This window comes from Otolemur garnettii, unplaced genomic scaffold, assembly GCF_000181295.1.
Source record: "Otolemur garnettii isolate 467f Iridium unplaced genomic scaffold, OtoGar3 scaffold00073, whole genome shotgun sequence".
Lineage (NCBI taxonomy): Eukaryota > Metazoa > Chordata > Mammalia > Primates > Galagidae > Otolemur > Otolemur garnettii.
In genome coordinates this window covers 3,541,810-3,559,474 of record NW_003852468.1, presented here as the reverse complement: position 1 = coordinate 3,559,474, position 17,665 = coordinate 3,541,810, and the positions used below count along the sequence as shown (strand labels likewise).

General features: G+C 38.3%; 1 protein-coding gene across 3 annotated transcripts in view; it reads right to left on the bottom strand.

Annotated features, from left to right (window-relative positions):
* Positions 1 to 17,665, bottom strand: part of GDAP2 (ganglioside induced differentiation associated protein 2) — a 77,208-nt gene that overhangs the window by 27,509 nt on the left and 32,034 nt on the right. For all 3 annotated transcript variants that reach the window (XR_001161460.2, XM_012807617.2, XM_023515498.1), the window contains 2 exons: positions 14,339 to 14,498; positions 12,523 to 12,679 (listed from right to left, as the gene is read on the bottom strand). Coding sequence is in view for 2 of the 3 variants with exons in the window: in XM_012807617.2 (XP_012663071.1) it covers positions 12,523 to 12,679; positions 14,339 to 14,498 (317 nt within the window). In the remaining variant the exon portion in view is untranslated. The remainder of the gene's footprint in view (positions 1 to 12,522; positions 12,680 to 14,338; positions 14,499 to 17,665) is intronic.

The following is a 17,665-nucleotide window of genomic DNA, read 5'->3' as shown; positions in this document are numbered from 1 at the left end:
GCTTGAGCCCAGGAGTTGGAGGTTGCTATGAGCTGTAATGCCATGGCACTCTACCCAGGGGGACAGCTTGAGGCTCTGCCTCAAAAAAAAAAAAAAAAAAAAAAAAGAAGTTGTCTTCTCAAATTTGGTAACTTACCAATCTACGCAAACTGAAATAGCAAAGACAACAGTTTTAATTCTGTTTTAAAAATATAATTTGAAAGTCAAGACACCTATGGTTATTGTATTTAAATTAAACGCACAATTCTGTTTTTTTAATATTTCAATAAATGATATACAAGAAATTTTGATATTGTATACAGTGTGGAATGGTTAAATTAAGCTAATTAACATATCCATCACCTCACATCGTTATTTTTTTGTGGTGAGAACAGTTAAACTCTACTCTTAGCAGTTTTCAAGTACACAATATGCTGCTGACCAGAGCCACCTTGCTGTAGGTATCTGCAACTTACTCCTCCTGCCTAACTGCAATTTGTATCCTTTAACCAACATCTCCCCAGTCTTACCCCGTTCTCCAACCCCTGGTGACCACCGTTCTAGTCTTTGCTTGCATGGGTCCAACACTTTAAGATTCCGTACACAGTGTTTGTTTTTCTGTGCCTGGCTTATTTCACTTAATATAACATCTAATATCTTTAGCATAAAGGCAAAAGACAAAACTACTAAAAATAATAACCACAATAATTTGTTACGGGATACACAACATAAAAAGATATAATTATGACATCAAACCCCAAATGGGGTAGTAGAGCGTTTGTTTTGTTTTTGTTTCTACAATTCTACTGTTTTCTAATTCTTTTTATAATGAAGTCTTCTCCACAAGACCAAACAGCAAAATATACCTTACACAGCTAATAAGTATCATAGGTCCTAGCACAAAGCATATGCACATATCATAGGCATTTGATAAAGACCTATCAATTTCTATACTCTGTTTACTCATCTACCACTTCACTTTTCAAAGATGTATTGAATAAATCCAATGCTTAGGTCATGACAGGAACTCAAATCTTCCCTGAATGACATAATAAACATGAATATTATGGGAAGTATTCTGGGAACATGAAATAATACCTGAGATGGTACAGTTAGCTTCAAAGAGTTTAAAGTTGATACATGAGACAGTACTATATTACAAAGATATATAACAAACAAAGATAACTTCATAATAAGACAGACTCAGATAAGCACAATAGAAATCTAAATACGCTATCAATCAAGTCTGTATGCTGAGAATGGGACTGGGATGGGGCAGGGGAGCGGAGCAGATGTAAGTTTCCAGACACGTGGTGGAAACTTCTCCCATCTTTGTTCCCCAGGGACTTATCTATTGTCAGTACAAGGCTTTCTCCCCTTACTGCAAGGTCTGCTTCCATTCCATCAGACCACAAGATAGGGAATATGTCATATTTATCTTATTTTTCTAGCCAATCACCAGGGTAGGTCTAACACTCAATAATTATATATTCAATGAACTCTGAAAAAAAAAAAATTTTTTTTTTTTTTTTGAGACAGTCTCAAGCTGTCACCCTGGGTAGAGTGTCGTGGCGTCACAGCTCACAGCAACCTCAAACTCTTGGGCTTAAGTGATTCTCTTGTCTCAGCCTCCCAAGTAGCTGGGACTACAGGCGCCAGCCACAATGTCCAGCTATTTTGTTTGTTTGTTTGTTTAAGTTGTTATTGTTGTTTTAGCTGGCCCGGACCGGGTGGGAACCTGCCAGCCTCGGTGCATGTGGCTGGCACCCTACCCACTGAGCTAATTTTTTTAAACTGGAACTCAGATGCACAAAATAGAATTAATCATCATCTTTGGTTCAAAACACTCTCACTATTGGTATGTGCATGGTCTACTGGTTATACAACTAGTCATTTTTAAAGAAATACTAAGTACCCCAAAACCTACAACCCACAACAAGTGATTACCTTTACAATAACCCACATCTATTCATACTTCTTCCCTGCAATTCTAACTCCTTACCGCTGTCCACCATTATCTGAAATCCTAGGCTCATTATTACCTTGATGTCTTTTGTACATAGTTTTAATTCTTCACTTATATATATTCAATAGAAGCTATGATTAGTATTTTTGGTTGTTCTTAACTATTAAAAAAGTTCATTGTGCTGTATATAATCTTTGGGGTCTTAGTTTTTTGACTTATTAAATATTACTAAGATTCATCCATATTGTTGGATTTCAATGTTGCTCATACATTTTGACAATTACAGATTAAACATCTCAAATGTAAAATCCCTAAATCTGAAATGATCCGAAATCTGAAACTTTTTAAGACCAAAATGACACCCACAGGAAATTCTCAATGTAACATCTTGGGTTTTTAGGCTTGGAATGCTCAACTGGTAAGTGTAATGAAACTATTTCAAAGTCTGAAAAAATAAAAAACTTAAAACACTTCTGGTCCCAAGCATTTTGGATAAAGGATCTGTATATATAATGTATTCATACTAAGGGAAAATCATAGTTTTTTCCATCCATTCTCCCACTGATGGACACTTGGGCTATTCCCAGCACTTAGCTACTGTGAGCCCTGCTATAATCACCTTGTTATACATGTCTCCTGGTATACATGTTCATAATCTGTCTTGTGTAAATACCTAGGAATGGAGGTGCTAGGTTATAAGAAATGTTCAGTTTAAGCAGATAAAGCCAAACCTCCTTTCCAAAGCAGTGCATCACTTTATACTCCTATAAGTATGATGCTGGTTGTGGGTGTGTCATATATGGCTCTTATAAATTTGAGGTATATTCCTTCTATGACAAGTTTGTCAAGAGTTTCTATCAAGAAACAGTGCTGGATTTTATCAAATGCTTTCTCTACATCTATTGAGGTGATCATGTGGTCTTTGTTTCTGTGGTAAATTATCTTTCTTGACTTGCATATGTTAAAACAACCTTGCAGCCTTGGGAAGAAATGCACATGATCATGGTGAATTACCTTTTTGATGTGCTGCTGATCTGCTAGTTATTTTGTTGAGGATTTTTGCATCTATCTTCATAACGGATACTGGTGTGTAGTTTTCTCTTCTTTGTTGTGTCCTTTCCTGACTTTTGTATCACAGTGAAACCGGCTTTACAGAATGAGACAAGGAGGATTCCCTCCTCCCGGATGTTATGAAATAGTTTCTGCAGAATAGGTACCAGTTCTTTGTAGGTCTGGTAGAATTTGGCTGTGAATCTATTAAGCTCAGGGCCTTTTTGTGGGACTTTTTTTTTTATTACTACTTTAATCTCACTGCTCATTATTGGTCTGTTCAGGGTTTTTATTTCTTCTTGATTTAGCTTTGGGAGATTGTGTGTTTCCTAGAATTTAGTTATTTCTTCTAGGTTTTCCAGTTTGCACACCTAGAGGTTTTCATACTATTCATGGATGAGATTCTGTATTTCTGCTGTATCAGTTGTAATGTATCACTTTTTACTTCTGGTTGATATTATTTTAGTCCTTTCTTGTGTACTTCTGCTTAAATCTAGCTAGTGATCTATTAATTTCATTTTTTCAAAGAACCAACTGTTTGTTTCACAAACTGCAGATGACACAAACAAATGGAAAAACATCCCCTGCTCATGGACTGGTAGAATCAACATTGTTAAAATGTCCATGTCGCCCAAAGTAATTTACAGATTCAATGCGATCCCCATTAAAATGCCTGCATTATATTTCAAATATAGAAAAAATATTCCTAAATTTCATTTGGAACTAAAAAAGAGACCAAATAGTCAAAGCAATCGTAAGCAAAAAGAACAAATCTGGAGGCATCACATTACCTGACTTCAAATTATACTGTAAGGCTGTAATAACCAAAACAACATGGTACTTGTATAAAAGCAGAGTTAAAGACCAAAGGGACAGCGTAGAGAATTAAGATATAAAACCATCTACCAATAATCAAATGATCTTCAAAAAAGTAGACAATGGGGGAAAAGAAGTACTATTCAATTAATGGTGCTGGGAAAACTGGATAGCCACATGCAGAAAGATGAAACAGGATCCCTATCACTCGCCACATATAAAAATTAATTCAAGATGGATTAGAGACTTGCATAAAAATCCTAGAAGAAAATGTAGGAAAACTCTTTTGGACATTGGCCTAGGCAAATAATTTATGGCTATGTACTCAAAGGCAAATAAAACAACAAAAACAAATAAATGGCTCTTACAAAGCTTCTATACATCAAAGAAAATAACCAAGAGTGAACAGACGACCTACAGAATGGGAGAAAATATTTGCAAACTATACATATGACAAAGGACTGATATGCAGAATCTACAAAGAACTCAAATCAGCAAGAAAAACCCCATCAAAAAGTGGGCATAAGACATGAACAGAAGTTTTTTGAAAGAAGACAGACAAACAGCCAATAAAAACATGAAAAAATGCTCAGTATCACTAATGATAAGAGAAATGCAAATCAAAAAAGAAGAAAAAAGCAAATTAAAATGACAATGCCATTATTAAAAAATAAAAAGAACAACAGATGTTGGTGTGGATGTAGAAACAAAGGAACACTTCTTATACACTATTAAAGGGCTGCAAATTGGTACAACCTGTACAGGAAACAATATGGAGAGTCCTCAAAGAAATAAACATAGACCTGCTATTCAATCCAGCAATCCCATTGCTGGGTATCTACCTAAAGGAAATGAAGTCATTTATCAAAAAGACACCTGCCCTTGAATGTTTGCTGCAGCACAATTCACGATTGCAAAAATGTGGAATCAACCTAAGTGCCCTCCAATTCACGAGCAGATAAAGAAAACGTGGTACATACGTACACTAAGGAGTCCAACCTCAAACTGGAATGAAATAATGACTTTTGCAGCAATGTGGACGGAACTAGAGACCACTGTGCTAAGTGAAGTAGGTCAGGAATGGAAAACCAAATGTCTTATGTTCTTACTAGTAATGGGAACTAATAAATGGGTACACATAAGCACAAAGTGACATAAAGGACATGAAAAAACCAAGAAGGGTAGAGGGCGGGAGGGTGGGGGTGGGATAAAAGCTTACCTACTGGGTACAATGAATACTATTCTGGGGATGAGCACACCAGAAGCCCTGGCTTAAGCATTATACAAGATACTTATGTAATAAAAATTCTTATACTTCCCTTAATATTTTAAAATAAAAAAATAGGCTTGGCACCTATGGCTCAAGTGGCTATGGTGCCAGCCACATACACCTAAGGTGGCGGGTTTGAATCCAGCCCGGCCCACCAAACAACAATGCCAGCTGCAACCAAAAAATAGCCAGGGCACTGTGGTGGGCGCCTGTGGTCCCTGCTACTTGGGAGGCTGAGGCAGGAGAATCGCTTAAGCCCAGGAGTTGGAGGTTGCTGTGAGCTGTGAGGCCATGGCACTCTACCCAGGAGGACAGCTTGAGGCTCTGTCTCCAAAAAAAAAAAAAAAAAAGAAAGAAATAAAATAAAATAAAGTACTGAGGAGGCTAAACACCTTTGCTCATGTCAGTTATATCTTTAATACTTACCATATTAGAAATAAAACAAATTCTAAAAATATTTAATTTGAAAATAAAACACATTCTTTGACCATAACTTTTATTTTTAATTTAAAAAAGCTGTATTTAGGGGGAAAAATTGTACTCTTTTAGTTTTTCCAAATGTCTTTAATTTCTGCTAGATTCTCTTATCTGCTTCTGCAGTTAATATACTGCAGTACCATACCTCAAGTAGCCTCCAGAAAACTCCATTGAACACTGAGAGACAATGTGAATGAAAAGGAAAAATAAATCTTAGCAACATTATGAAAACAGTTTGACCTGACAAGCCTGCTGAAAGGGTACCAGGATCCTTGGATCATTCTTGACCATCCTTTTAAGAAGTGCCGTTATCACTGTTAAAGCAAACCAAGTGGAGGCTATTAGCCTGTTTTGTTTTCTTTTCTGTACCAGAAACCCTCATATAGTCATAACAAAATGTAACTTAGAGGAATTCTTCGTAACTGACTAGTTTTGGAAAAAACAAATAACTAAACTGAGTTTCAGCCAATCACAGTCAATCAACTGGCTGGATCATACCCCAAGAAGGCAAATATCTAGCTGTAGTCAGGCAAGGAATTTCCTTACTTTTCCTCCTCAGTCCTCTAAAAGCCCGCTGTTCATCATGTTGCAGAGTGAGAATCTCTGAATCTCTTCTGGCTTTAGGTGTTGCCGGATTCATGAGTATTTCTTTGCTCAAATGAACTGTTAAGTTTATTTTGTCTAAAGATTTTAGCATCACTTTGAAGTATTGTGTGTTACAGATATAAAACCTCATCTTTAATCACTGCAGGTACTGGGTACATAAACAGGAAACTGAAAAATCTTTTGTTTCAGATATAACTTATCACTCAGAGGGGGACAGCTGGAGCCCAGGATGTGGTCTGCTCCACGCCTGCAACCACTGCTGACTGGACATGCGCGACAGCCCGACTGCCACTCAGAACTTGCACCCCAACGCACTTCAATTCTCTGACTATGGCTCACTCATGACTTTCCAGAAGATGGAAACTACTTTATTCCTGTATACTTTTACCTATAATATTGTCTTATAGAATAAGCATCCAATGTTTCCTGAACCAAGTTGTAAAAAGCCAACTCTGTAACAAATTTGACTCTCAAGAGCAAGGTCCCCACCAATACAAAGGACAGTGCTTTATATACTACTTCATATGCCTTCCTACAACCTACCCCTTTGCTGGGGACTCCTTTCAGAAAGTACAGACTTAGTGAATATATATTCATTTTGATACTGGTTTGAAGTTGTAGTTATTAAATGAAGCAAATCAATTCATTTGAGAAGAGAGATAGTATACTGCCCAAAGACCAACTTAAAAGAGAATTCCAGACTATCTGCACCATTTCCCAAAGAAATGAAAAAGGGGTATGTGAAAAAGAGAGAGAGAGGGAGAGGAGAAGAGAAGGGAGGGGAGTGGAGGGGAAGGCAGGGTTTGACTGATTTGAGAAAGGTGATAAGTGTGCAGTTCTTTGTATATGTATATAAAAAATCTCTAGTCCTTTCCAAACTTCTTTGAAGTTGGTTTGGGTGAGTGTGTTGAAGATGGTGGTAGAGGAGGAAGCTCTGCGGAGGAGACTCTGAAAGCTCTCCCTCCAGGAGCTGTAACTGTGGTCAAGCCACACTGTGGGATCAATTCACTTCCTGTAAAGGGGGCTCAGTGGATCAGTGATTTATGGCAAAGAAGAATCACCTAAGAAACTCCACAAGGAAGATTCCTACATGCTTTTCACAGAAGGTCTGACTTAGGAAGTTTGGTGGTGTGGAGCCCACACATTTTTAATAAGCACGCTTGGTAATTCCAATGTGGACAGTTTGTGAACTTCATTTTGGAAAACTGAACTAGATGATCACCTTCCCAATACAAAGTGTGGTGAGAGACCACAGTGGTTCTCAGAGTGTGAGACATCTTCAGAGGGTTTGCAAAGTCCAAACTATTAGGTTATGAAGTATAAAATGTCCAGTTTCTTTAAGTAGTAAGTTTTTAACAGTTGAGATGTCTTCATTCTTTCAAGTGCCCATTTTGGCTCGTGATATCTTTCATCTTTTTTTTTTTTAGAGACAGAGTCTCACTCCATAGTCCTTACTCCATAGAGTGCGGTGGCGTCACAACTCACAGCAACCTCCAGCTCCTGGGCTTAGGTGATTCTCTTGCCTCAGCCTCCCAAGTAGCTGGGAGTACAGGTGCCCGCCACAATGCCCAGCTATTTTTTTGTTGCAGTTTGGCCAGAGCTGGGTTTGAACCCACCACCCTCAGCATATGGGGCCAGCCCCCTACCAGCTGAGCCATAGGTGTCACTGTGAAACCATGGATAAATAAAAAATTTGTGGTATTTTTTAATATTAATTCCATCGTGAAACCAATGTAATGCAAATGGCTCAAAATATCAAGGAAGTGTTTGGGAAGGATGTGGCTAATGAACCCACAATATGTCAGTGGTATGAGAAGTTCCATTCTGGTGATTTTAATCTTAAAAATGAGCTACATGGTGGCGGCGCCTGTGGCTCAAAGGAGTAGAGCGCTGGCCCCATATGCCAGAGGTGGCAGGTTCAAACCCACCCCGGGCCCAAAACTGGAAAATAAATAAATAAATTAATTAAAAAAAAAAAAAAGAGCCACATGGGTGACCTCAAACCGAAGTGGATAACGATGAGCTAAAATCTATCTCAGTCTATGTGTGAATCAGCAGCAAGGTGTGACATTACTATTCCAACAATATCGAGCCATTTGAAACAAATCAGCAAGGTAAGAAGTGGGACAGATGGGTTCCAAACGAATTTAATGAGTGCCAGAAGAGAAACTGTCTCGAAGCTCACTGTTCTTTGCTTCTTCGCAACATACAGGCAACCCATTTCTACACCATATTGTCATGTGTGATGAAACATGGTTTCTTTTTGATAATCGTAAGTGTTCAGCGCAATTATCAGATAAAGATGATGGGCTAAAAGACAGTCAAAAAAAGCTAATGGTGTCTGTCTGGTGGTCCAGTGCTGGTAATACTCAGTACAGCTGCATGAACCTGGTTAGCCAATGACAGAGGATATCTACTGCGACCAACCAGACAAAATGATGAGGATGCTTGTGATTAAGCTGCAGAGACTGGTCAGTAGAAACAGGCCAGTCCTCTTGTAAGGCAATGCTGACCACATGTCACACAAACAACAGTGTTCAGACTACGGAAGCTGACCTTGGAAACTTTCTGTCCTCTACAGTATTCACCAGACCTTGCAGCCACTCACTACCACTTCTTCCAGGCTTTCGACCAGGCTTCGCTACAAGGAAAAATAGTCAATTCTTGACAAGCTGTGGAAATTGCCTTTTGCGATTTTATTGCCACTTGCTCTCCAGACTTGTCTATAGCTGGCATAAACAAGCTGTGGTTAAGATAGTAAAACTGGGTTAATAGTTCAGGCACACATTTTAATTATACTCCTTCTTGTCTGACGTAGAATAAACTAAACTCTTGATTTGAAATCGGACATTTTAGATTTAATAACCTAATATTTCTGTAATAACACAAAGACATTATTTGTCTTTTCACTAATGGTACAAAAGTAACTGTTGGGTAAAAAGTGGCCGGTAACAGCCTTAGCATAAAACCAGGCAGTGGCACAAAGGCACCAAACTAGAGTAGTCGTCATTGAATTCTTCAGTGCCAAATACCCACAGAAATAAAGTAAGCCAGCTTCATTTAAGAATGTTCTTGACAAAGTAAAGATTATTAATTTTACTAAATCAACCACTGAGAACACACTTCTTAGTATTATTGCATAATGAAATGAGAAGAAAGAACTTCTGCATAGGGAGGTCTGAGGTTGCCCTGAAGAAAAGCACTGGGTGACTATTTCAGCTGTGATCTGAACGAGGTGCTTTTTCATGCAACACCATTTTTACTTCAAACAATGACCGACAATCTAGTTATTCAACATGAGTATCTGACAGATATTTTCTCAAAAATAAAGTGGCCCTGTCATTTCAAGAAAAACAATCAATAGTATTTGTTACCAGTGATAAAACTAGAGCTTTAAAATATATGTGTGTGTGTGTGTGTGTGGAAATTTGTATTATCATCAGAAACCTGAAGTTCCCAATATTTATTTTATTTATTTGCAGTTTTTGGCTGGGGCCGGGTTTGAAACTGCCACCTGTGGTATATGGGGCCAGCGCCCTACTCCTTGAGCCACAGGCGCCACCAATTCCCAATATTTAAAGACTTTTCTAATGAGATTGGTTACGGTACAAAGAAATATGTTTTTGATATTGTACAATAAAATGTGTTAGTACTTAGAAGATCTGAATGATTCTGAATATTTTCCAAAGACAAAATGTATCATGTTATAAAGTCTGCTTTATAATAGAGTTTTTTAAAAAAGCAATATAGAACAACACATTTTAATGTAACAGAATATAAAAACTCATGGATATGGCTTGAGATTCCACAGGTTTAAGTCAGGTTTAAGATACTACCATTTATCAAATTCTGGTGTAATAATCCCCAATTATTTGAAAAGGCTATTAAAATATTGACACTGCTCCCTTTTCCAATTATACACATGTATCTGAATGAGGTCAGATTTTCTTCAAACAACTTATTGTAACAGTAAGAATGCAGACATGAGAATCCAGCTGTCCTTTATTAAGCCAAACACTGAAAGAATACAAAACACTGCTATTCTTAACTATATTGAAAAATATTGTTATTTTTCAAAGACAGAAACATGATAACTGGCTATGTGGGAAGCTGAGGTAGGACGATCTCTTGAGCCCAGGAGTTAAGAACAACTTGAGCAATACAATGAGAACTATCACTAAAAAGAAAAACAAACAAACAAAAACCCCAAACAAAGATGATTGTTTTTAATTAATTAATAAATAATTTCTCATTTGATAAACATCAATGGATACAAGCCATGTAAACAAAAGCTTTCTGGGGTTCTCAACAATTTTTAAGAATGCAAAGGAGATCTGAGACCAAAAAGATCACTGGTTCTAGGTCGCAGCCATGTGAACATGAGAAGCCCAGTCACTATATTTAATTGTTATTTATTTATCTGTTCAGTTATGCATTCACTTATTTTTGTAGAGATGGTTCTTCATTCATTCATTCATGTTTGTGGAGAGGGGGACTTGCTATAGCCCAGGCTGGTCTTGAACTCCTGGTCTAAAGTGAACCTCTTGCCTCAGCCTCCCAAAGTGCTGGCATTACAGGTGTGAGCCACTGCACCTGGCCTGTCACTGTATTCAAAGAAGACACCTGCCAGATGGTTATTACACAGCCAGGTTTAGAAACCACAGAAACTATCATTTGCTTTGACTGCATTCTTTGGAAAAGCTATTTGCTGCCCCCTAGTGGCTAATTTGCTTTTGTTCTAAAAAATAAATCAGAATAGTGAAGACCTCGGACTGAGTAGATACAAAATTTTATTTTTTTTTGTAGAGACAGAGTCTCACTTTATTACCCTCAGTAGAGTGCTGTAGCATCACAGCTCACAGCAACTGCCAACTCCTGGGCTTAGGTGATTCTCTTGTCTCAGCCTCCCAAGTAGCTGGGACTACAGGTGCCCACCACAACACCCAGCTATTTTTTTGTGGCAGTTTGGCCGGGGCCGGGTTTGAACCTGCCACCCTTGGTATATGGGGCTGGCACCCTTCTCACTGAGCCACAGGTGCTGCCCAATACAAAATTTTAATTCTGCAAGGGACTCCATAGATCATTTAGTCAAACTCCTACTTTATCAGTGAAGACTGACAGCATTCAGACATCATTACAACACAGCATGATAAATGCTATTATATATTTTGCTTTGGTTTAAGGATAGGGTCTCAAAAAAGTATGCAGGAGGCAGCATCTATTTCAGACTCAGAAGTTAAGTTTCTAAAGGCAATTGCTTCTGAGTTGAAACGTGGACAGAAATTAAAGGTGCAAGTAGTCAGCCAAAAGGAATGGCAAGCACCAAAGCTCAAAGGTAAAACAGACCATGATTTGCTCAGTGTTGAAGAGAATGGCAGTGACAAATATTATGCTAAGCTCATTACCTTATCTCATTTAATGCTTAAAACAACCACATGAGATGTTACCCCTCAACCAATCCTAAGGTAATGCAGAACAGCCATTTATAATTTATTATTTTTTTACTTTCTTCAAAATTTTGAAAAGCAGCTAGCTTTACAAGGGCTATTAATGTAGAAAACTTTACCCAAAACTACAAAAGCTGTTTCTATGTTTTGTTTTATTTTTTTATTTTTATTTTTTGAGACAGAGCCTCAAGCTGTCGCCCTGGGTAGAGTGCCATGGCATCACAGCAACCTCCAACTCCTGGGCTTGAGCGAGTCTCCTGCCTCTGCCTCCCAAGTAGCTGGGACTATAGGCGCTTGCCACAACACCCGGCTGTTTTTTGGTTGCAGCCGTCATTGTTGTTTGGTGGGCCTTTTTTGGCAGGCCAGGCTGGATTCGAACCTGTCAGCTCAGGTGTACGTGGCTGACGCCTTAGCCGCTTGAGCCACAGGCGCCGAGCCTGCTTCTATGTTTTTAAAAAGATGTATTCAGAACTGCTTTAGAGAACACCTGAAAGAAATGGATCAGGTGCATTAAAAAGTCCAGGAGAAATAAAACATTTTTAAATGTTATAGACTATAGTTTAAAATATGGTAAAATAAAAGCTTTGTAACTGCCTTTCCCTTCCCCCAGCTTCTGCTTTTTTTTAGAATGCAGCCTCACACGGAGGTGTGCTGCAATTACAGCAGATAGAGGAGGAACTCTGAAATCAGACACGTGTCCGAACACTGGCTTCAGCACACAGTAACTGTGACCACTGATAACTTTCTTAACTTTTGGGTTTTTGCACCTACAAAATAAGGAAAATATCTTCCTCACTAGATTGACATGAAAAATAAATTAGAACACATCATGTATACATATAGATCACTCAACAGATGCAGGGTCCCTTTCTTGTTTCTGGGGTCTAACAGTCCAAAGGGGCTTGCCTTACTTTCTTTGATGCTGCTTCTGCAGGGCTGCCTCTGATAATTGTCCCTGAAGGATCAATTTTCTTTGCTTATCAATATCTCCTTCCATTCGAGCAAAAGCATGAGAGCCAATGAAAGAGAGATCAACTCCTAAGCCTTCATCCTCTTCTTCATGGTCGTCTGTAATAAAAATACTACTATGAATAGAGAACTTACAACAAAACTAGACAGTAAATAAAACAGATTGTGACTGCTGCAATACAGATGATCATGAGTTAACTCAAAAACTAGGGTTAAGGTTATTTTTTGAGAATGACACTGAAATCAGACTTAGGTATTTGTGGAACTGAAATAATGAAAGAAACTGCCTGTCTCTGCATGACAGAAGTTTTAGGAATATGAAATCAAATAACTCTAGAAAGAAAAGAGTAGATGGGACCAATATGCAAAATGACTCATCAGTTTGTATTTGGTTTTAACGATGGCTCATCACATAGCATCTAACAGAAATGAAATATAAAGAACACTGGGAGCCCTTACACATCACTGCTTAACGGGAGCACCTGACTCACTGGCACACAAACTCCAGCCGTTTTGTCAGGTAATGCTTCAAGGAAGAGGAATGCCCCAGGATCACAGGATATAATCCACTATCACTAAGGGATATTTTAATTATAGTTTAGCATCCTGCTTTCCTACACTGGATATACTAACACAGTCATTTTGGTCTGTTTGAGAGTTACAGTTCTCACTACAAGTTAGTAACTAAGCTTTCTGATCAATCTTTAGGATCATTATGAGTTTGCCTGGTGGAACACAATGTCTTAGTGTGGTGGCTCCCGCCTTACTAGACCTATGGGGGATATTACCCCTGCAATACCCTAAAACATACCTTATACCACAGGGAGCTTCCCAAGGCAATGTGATTTGAATCACAGCCTAGTGGTCCATCAGCTGAGACTTTCCCACATTTAGTTCATTGCACTTGAAACTATGACTGGCTAACAACCAGAAAGACCTGCTTCCTCTAAAAATTACCCAGGAATAAATTTTCCTTTAATCCCTCAAGTAAAGCAGATTATATATATGTACATATATTACTTTGGGGGAGTCTCCAATAGTGAAGTGACTTGAAATAACACCTAGTGTTATTTGGAAATCCTCATGCCTGTAACCATCAAATGGTCACCACCATATAATTCTTCCTCCATAAAATGAGCTTACTGTGATAAGGAGTAATAAGTAGCAAAACCTACTTGATACGTCAGTGCTGGACTGCAGGTAAGGCTAAGTCATTAGCCAAAAGGTTCTCTTCTATCCAATATTCTGAAAGAGCGCTTGATTTGTGTTTATATGTCAGAAAATAGTGTCACCTTGTAGATCTAGGCCTTAAGTATTTTCAATCTGTTAAGTCTGTTAACTTCAACTTACATGAGAATACAACCTGAAGAAATAAAATAACTACAGTGCTCTTGTCTTAGTATTTAACATTAAGCATGGCTTTTAGAGGACGCTGTTAAAACTGTTTAAAATTTTAGATGATCCTCATCTGCACAGCATCCTGCACGAGGCTGTACACATGTAAACTTCATTAGGTTGTTGTGTATCCACCTCTGAATCCCCACTGCCTAACACAGACTTGACACAGTATCTGTTTACCTACCTACCTATTTATAATTTTATTTTAAAATTTAAAGAATAAATTTCAACAAGAATAAGACTAAAAACTTCTAAGCTGGTCTTGATCTTAGTGTCATGCTCATCGAGAGGTTCCCAAAGGTCAGGCTGAACTCCTTAATTCTTCGGTGGTTGGTGTCTTATTCTGTTCCTGGAACTCACCCTCTGGAGCACCAGGTTTTTCACTTATTCTGATCTGCCGTTCAGGCACCACGGGCTCCCCTTCTGCGTTTCCAATGTCGGCAGGCAGGTATGGCAATGACCTGTGCTCCTCCTTTACGGACCTTGGGAAGTACAGAGGTAGTAGCTTTTGGTAAGTAGCCTGTGTCAGAAAGACAGGACATTCTGTGAACAACAATGAAGTAAAGCAGCAGAGCTCAGCAGTGCTTAGGGCTGCCCGTATCCTGTGAAGACAGCTTCCACCAGCAATAAAGACCTGCCCACCTGAGCTCAGAGCAGATGCTGTCTGGGACCCGCAATCAGTTCTTGTGTCAAAGACTAGTATACCGTTATCCGGTCAAGTTAAAGGTGGTGCCCACCCCGACAATTCCAGGTCACTGAACCTGGAATGCACAATCCCACCACTCTTGTCACCATCCCTACCTGCACTGGCTAGTGACATCTACCATGCAAGACCCCGCGCAGAGGCCACCTCCTTAACCCTCAGTGTGCCATCAGGGTGGCCCAGGTTTAGTTTTTGAGGTTTGTTGTTGTTGTTAACATTTCTAACTACTTTTGGGGAGTTGCTGCTATTTCATGACTTTTATTCTTTCTTAGAGTTTTCAAAGAACTAAGATAAATTTAATTTTTAAAAAGAAGCAGAATAAAACTCATTCTACCTTATAATTTCCATACAGGTTGGCCCACTGGCCTCAATACGCATCCCTGACAAGCCCATAATACATCATAGGCAGTCAGGACTCTTCCCATGTCTAGAGACATTTTTTGCCTTTTCATTGTCTCAGGAATTATTTTATCATTACTCATCAATTATAAATGAAACAAGACTAAATTAACATAATAAGAAAACAAAAGAGCAATGGAATCACCTAGGACAATGAAATTCTAGAAGTTACCCTTCAGCTTTCTTATTGTGCTGCCCAGTGTTAAATCGTCTTTTAAGTCTTTAAATCTAAGACCATCTTTATAGTCTTTTTTAAAAATCTGAGATATAATTCAGTCATTATAAATGACACTTTTTAAAATTACGCAGTTCAGTGGTTTTTAATATCTAGTATTCACAAAGTTGTACAACTATCACCAGTGTCTAATTCCAGAACATTCTCATTATCCCCCCCCCAAACCCCAAGCCCTTTAGCAATCATTCCCCCTTCCTCTCCCCAGCCCGTGGTAACTACTGACTGACCTTATATCTCTATGAACTTGCCTCTTTTGGCTATTTCACAAAAACAGAATATGACATGCAGCCTCTGTGTCTCAGCATGTGTTGATGGTGCACCCAAACTGTGACCTGTATCAATACTTCATTCCTGCACACCACATTTTATTTATCAATTGATGACACTGGGGTTATCTACACTTTTGGCTACTATAAATAACATTTTCATTTCATATGGAGTAAAACTGCTGCATTATGTGGCACTTCTAATTTTTCAAGGAAATGCTGAACTGGTTTTCTAAGCAGCCGTATCATTTTTACATTCCCAGGAGCTACGAGTGAGAATTCTAACTTCTCTACAGCCTTGCCAACACCTGTTACTATATATCCTCACGATTATAGTCATATTAGTGGGCATGAAGTAGCATCTCATAGTGGCTTTTAATTCACCTGTGTCTAGTGGTTAACAGTGTGGTAAACCTTTTTAGTACTTACTGGTCATTTGTGTATCTTCTTCAGAGAAATGTGAATTAACCATTTTTTTTCAGATTTTCTGTATTATCTGATGTCTTTACAATTTAAAAAACTTGCTGTCGGGGAAGACCTGCTCTCTCAGGGCTAGCTAACTACCAAAGGTAGGAAACAGCTTATTTGCGAGCACATCGTGTATATGCAAAAGAAGGAATCCTGAATCTACAGCCCCAACTGTCTCCTTATTTAACTCATAAACCAAGCAAATATTTTCCCTGGCCTAAATCATCCCAGGCCAGGGATTAGGCAACTAGAGACTATTCCTATAGCCCAAAGTCTGCTAAAAATATTCAAATTAGCCAGTCTTAAACTGCTTACCCTGCCCTGCCCTCCCAAGGACAGTCCAATCAAGGCCCTGGCTCCTGACTGAAACTCGGTGTTCCTCTGGGGCCCTGTGTGCTATGCTGTGCCTCTCTTTTCTAGGGGAACTGGGAATAACATTAAACTTTTCTTTCAACAGCATTGACCTCCTTACGTTATCACTCAGTTACTTTTGTAAATTAAAAACTAGGCGAGAAACAAAATGTTCTTTTCAAAACTTTGCCCATTTTTAACCGTATTGTCTTTTTATTGTTAAAGAGTACCCAGTTTATCTATTATGGCTGCTTGTGCTTTTCATGTCACATCCAATAAACCACTGCCCAGTTCATGGGCATCAAGATTGATACTTACATTTTCTTCTAAGAATTATATAATTTTAGCCTTATATTTAGGCCCTAGGTCACTTCTGAGCTCATTTTTGTGTATGGCATGAGGGGTCCAACTTAATTCTTTTGCATGTGGATATCCAGTTATCCCAAAACCATTTATTGAGAAAGACTATTCTGACCCCCACTGCCTTACAACCTCATCAAAACTTTTGTTCCATTGATCTATATGCTATCCTCATGCCAGTGCCATAGTCTTGACTATTATAGCTTTGTAGTAAATTTTAAAATTGGTAAATAGGAATCCTCCACTTTTTTTCTTTTTTCCCCAAGATTGTTTCAACTATTCTGGGTCTCTGAATACATATCCATGTAAAATTCCAGGTCAACTTGTCAATTTCTGCAAAAAATGAGTGGGATTTTGATAAGCACTGATTTGGGGAATACTGCCATCCAAACAAAATTTAGTCTATGAAAACAGATGTCTTTCTGTGCACTTAGGCCCTTTAACATTTCTTTTGAAAGATTTTGTATTTTTTGATGTAAAAATCTTACCATTCTTATACTTAGTTCTAAATATTTAATTCTTTTTTGATACTACTGTAAATAGAATTCTTTTCTTCATTTCAGTTTTTGGATTGTTCATTGCCACTGTGTAGAAATACAATTTATTTTTGTGCATTGGTGCTACGTCCTGTGACCCCAGTGAACCCTACTGGTTCTAGAGAGTTTTTCTTTTGTGGACTCCTTAGGATTTTCTGTAAGATTATGTCACCTGCAAATAGAAATAGTTTTACTTCTTTCTTCCCTACCTGGGTGCTTTTTATTTATTTTTTTCTACCTTAATGCCCTGGGTTGAAATTATAATGCATTATTGATGAGGCCTGGTGAGCGTGAATATCCTTGTGTTGTTCTTTTTTTTTTTTTTTTTTTTTTTTTTTTTTAAAGGGGAAGAAAAGTTTATTTAAACAT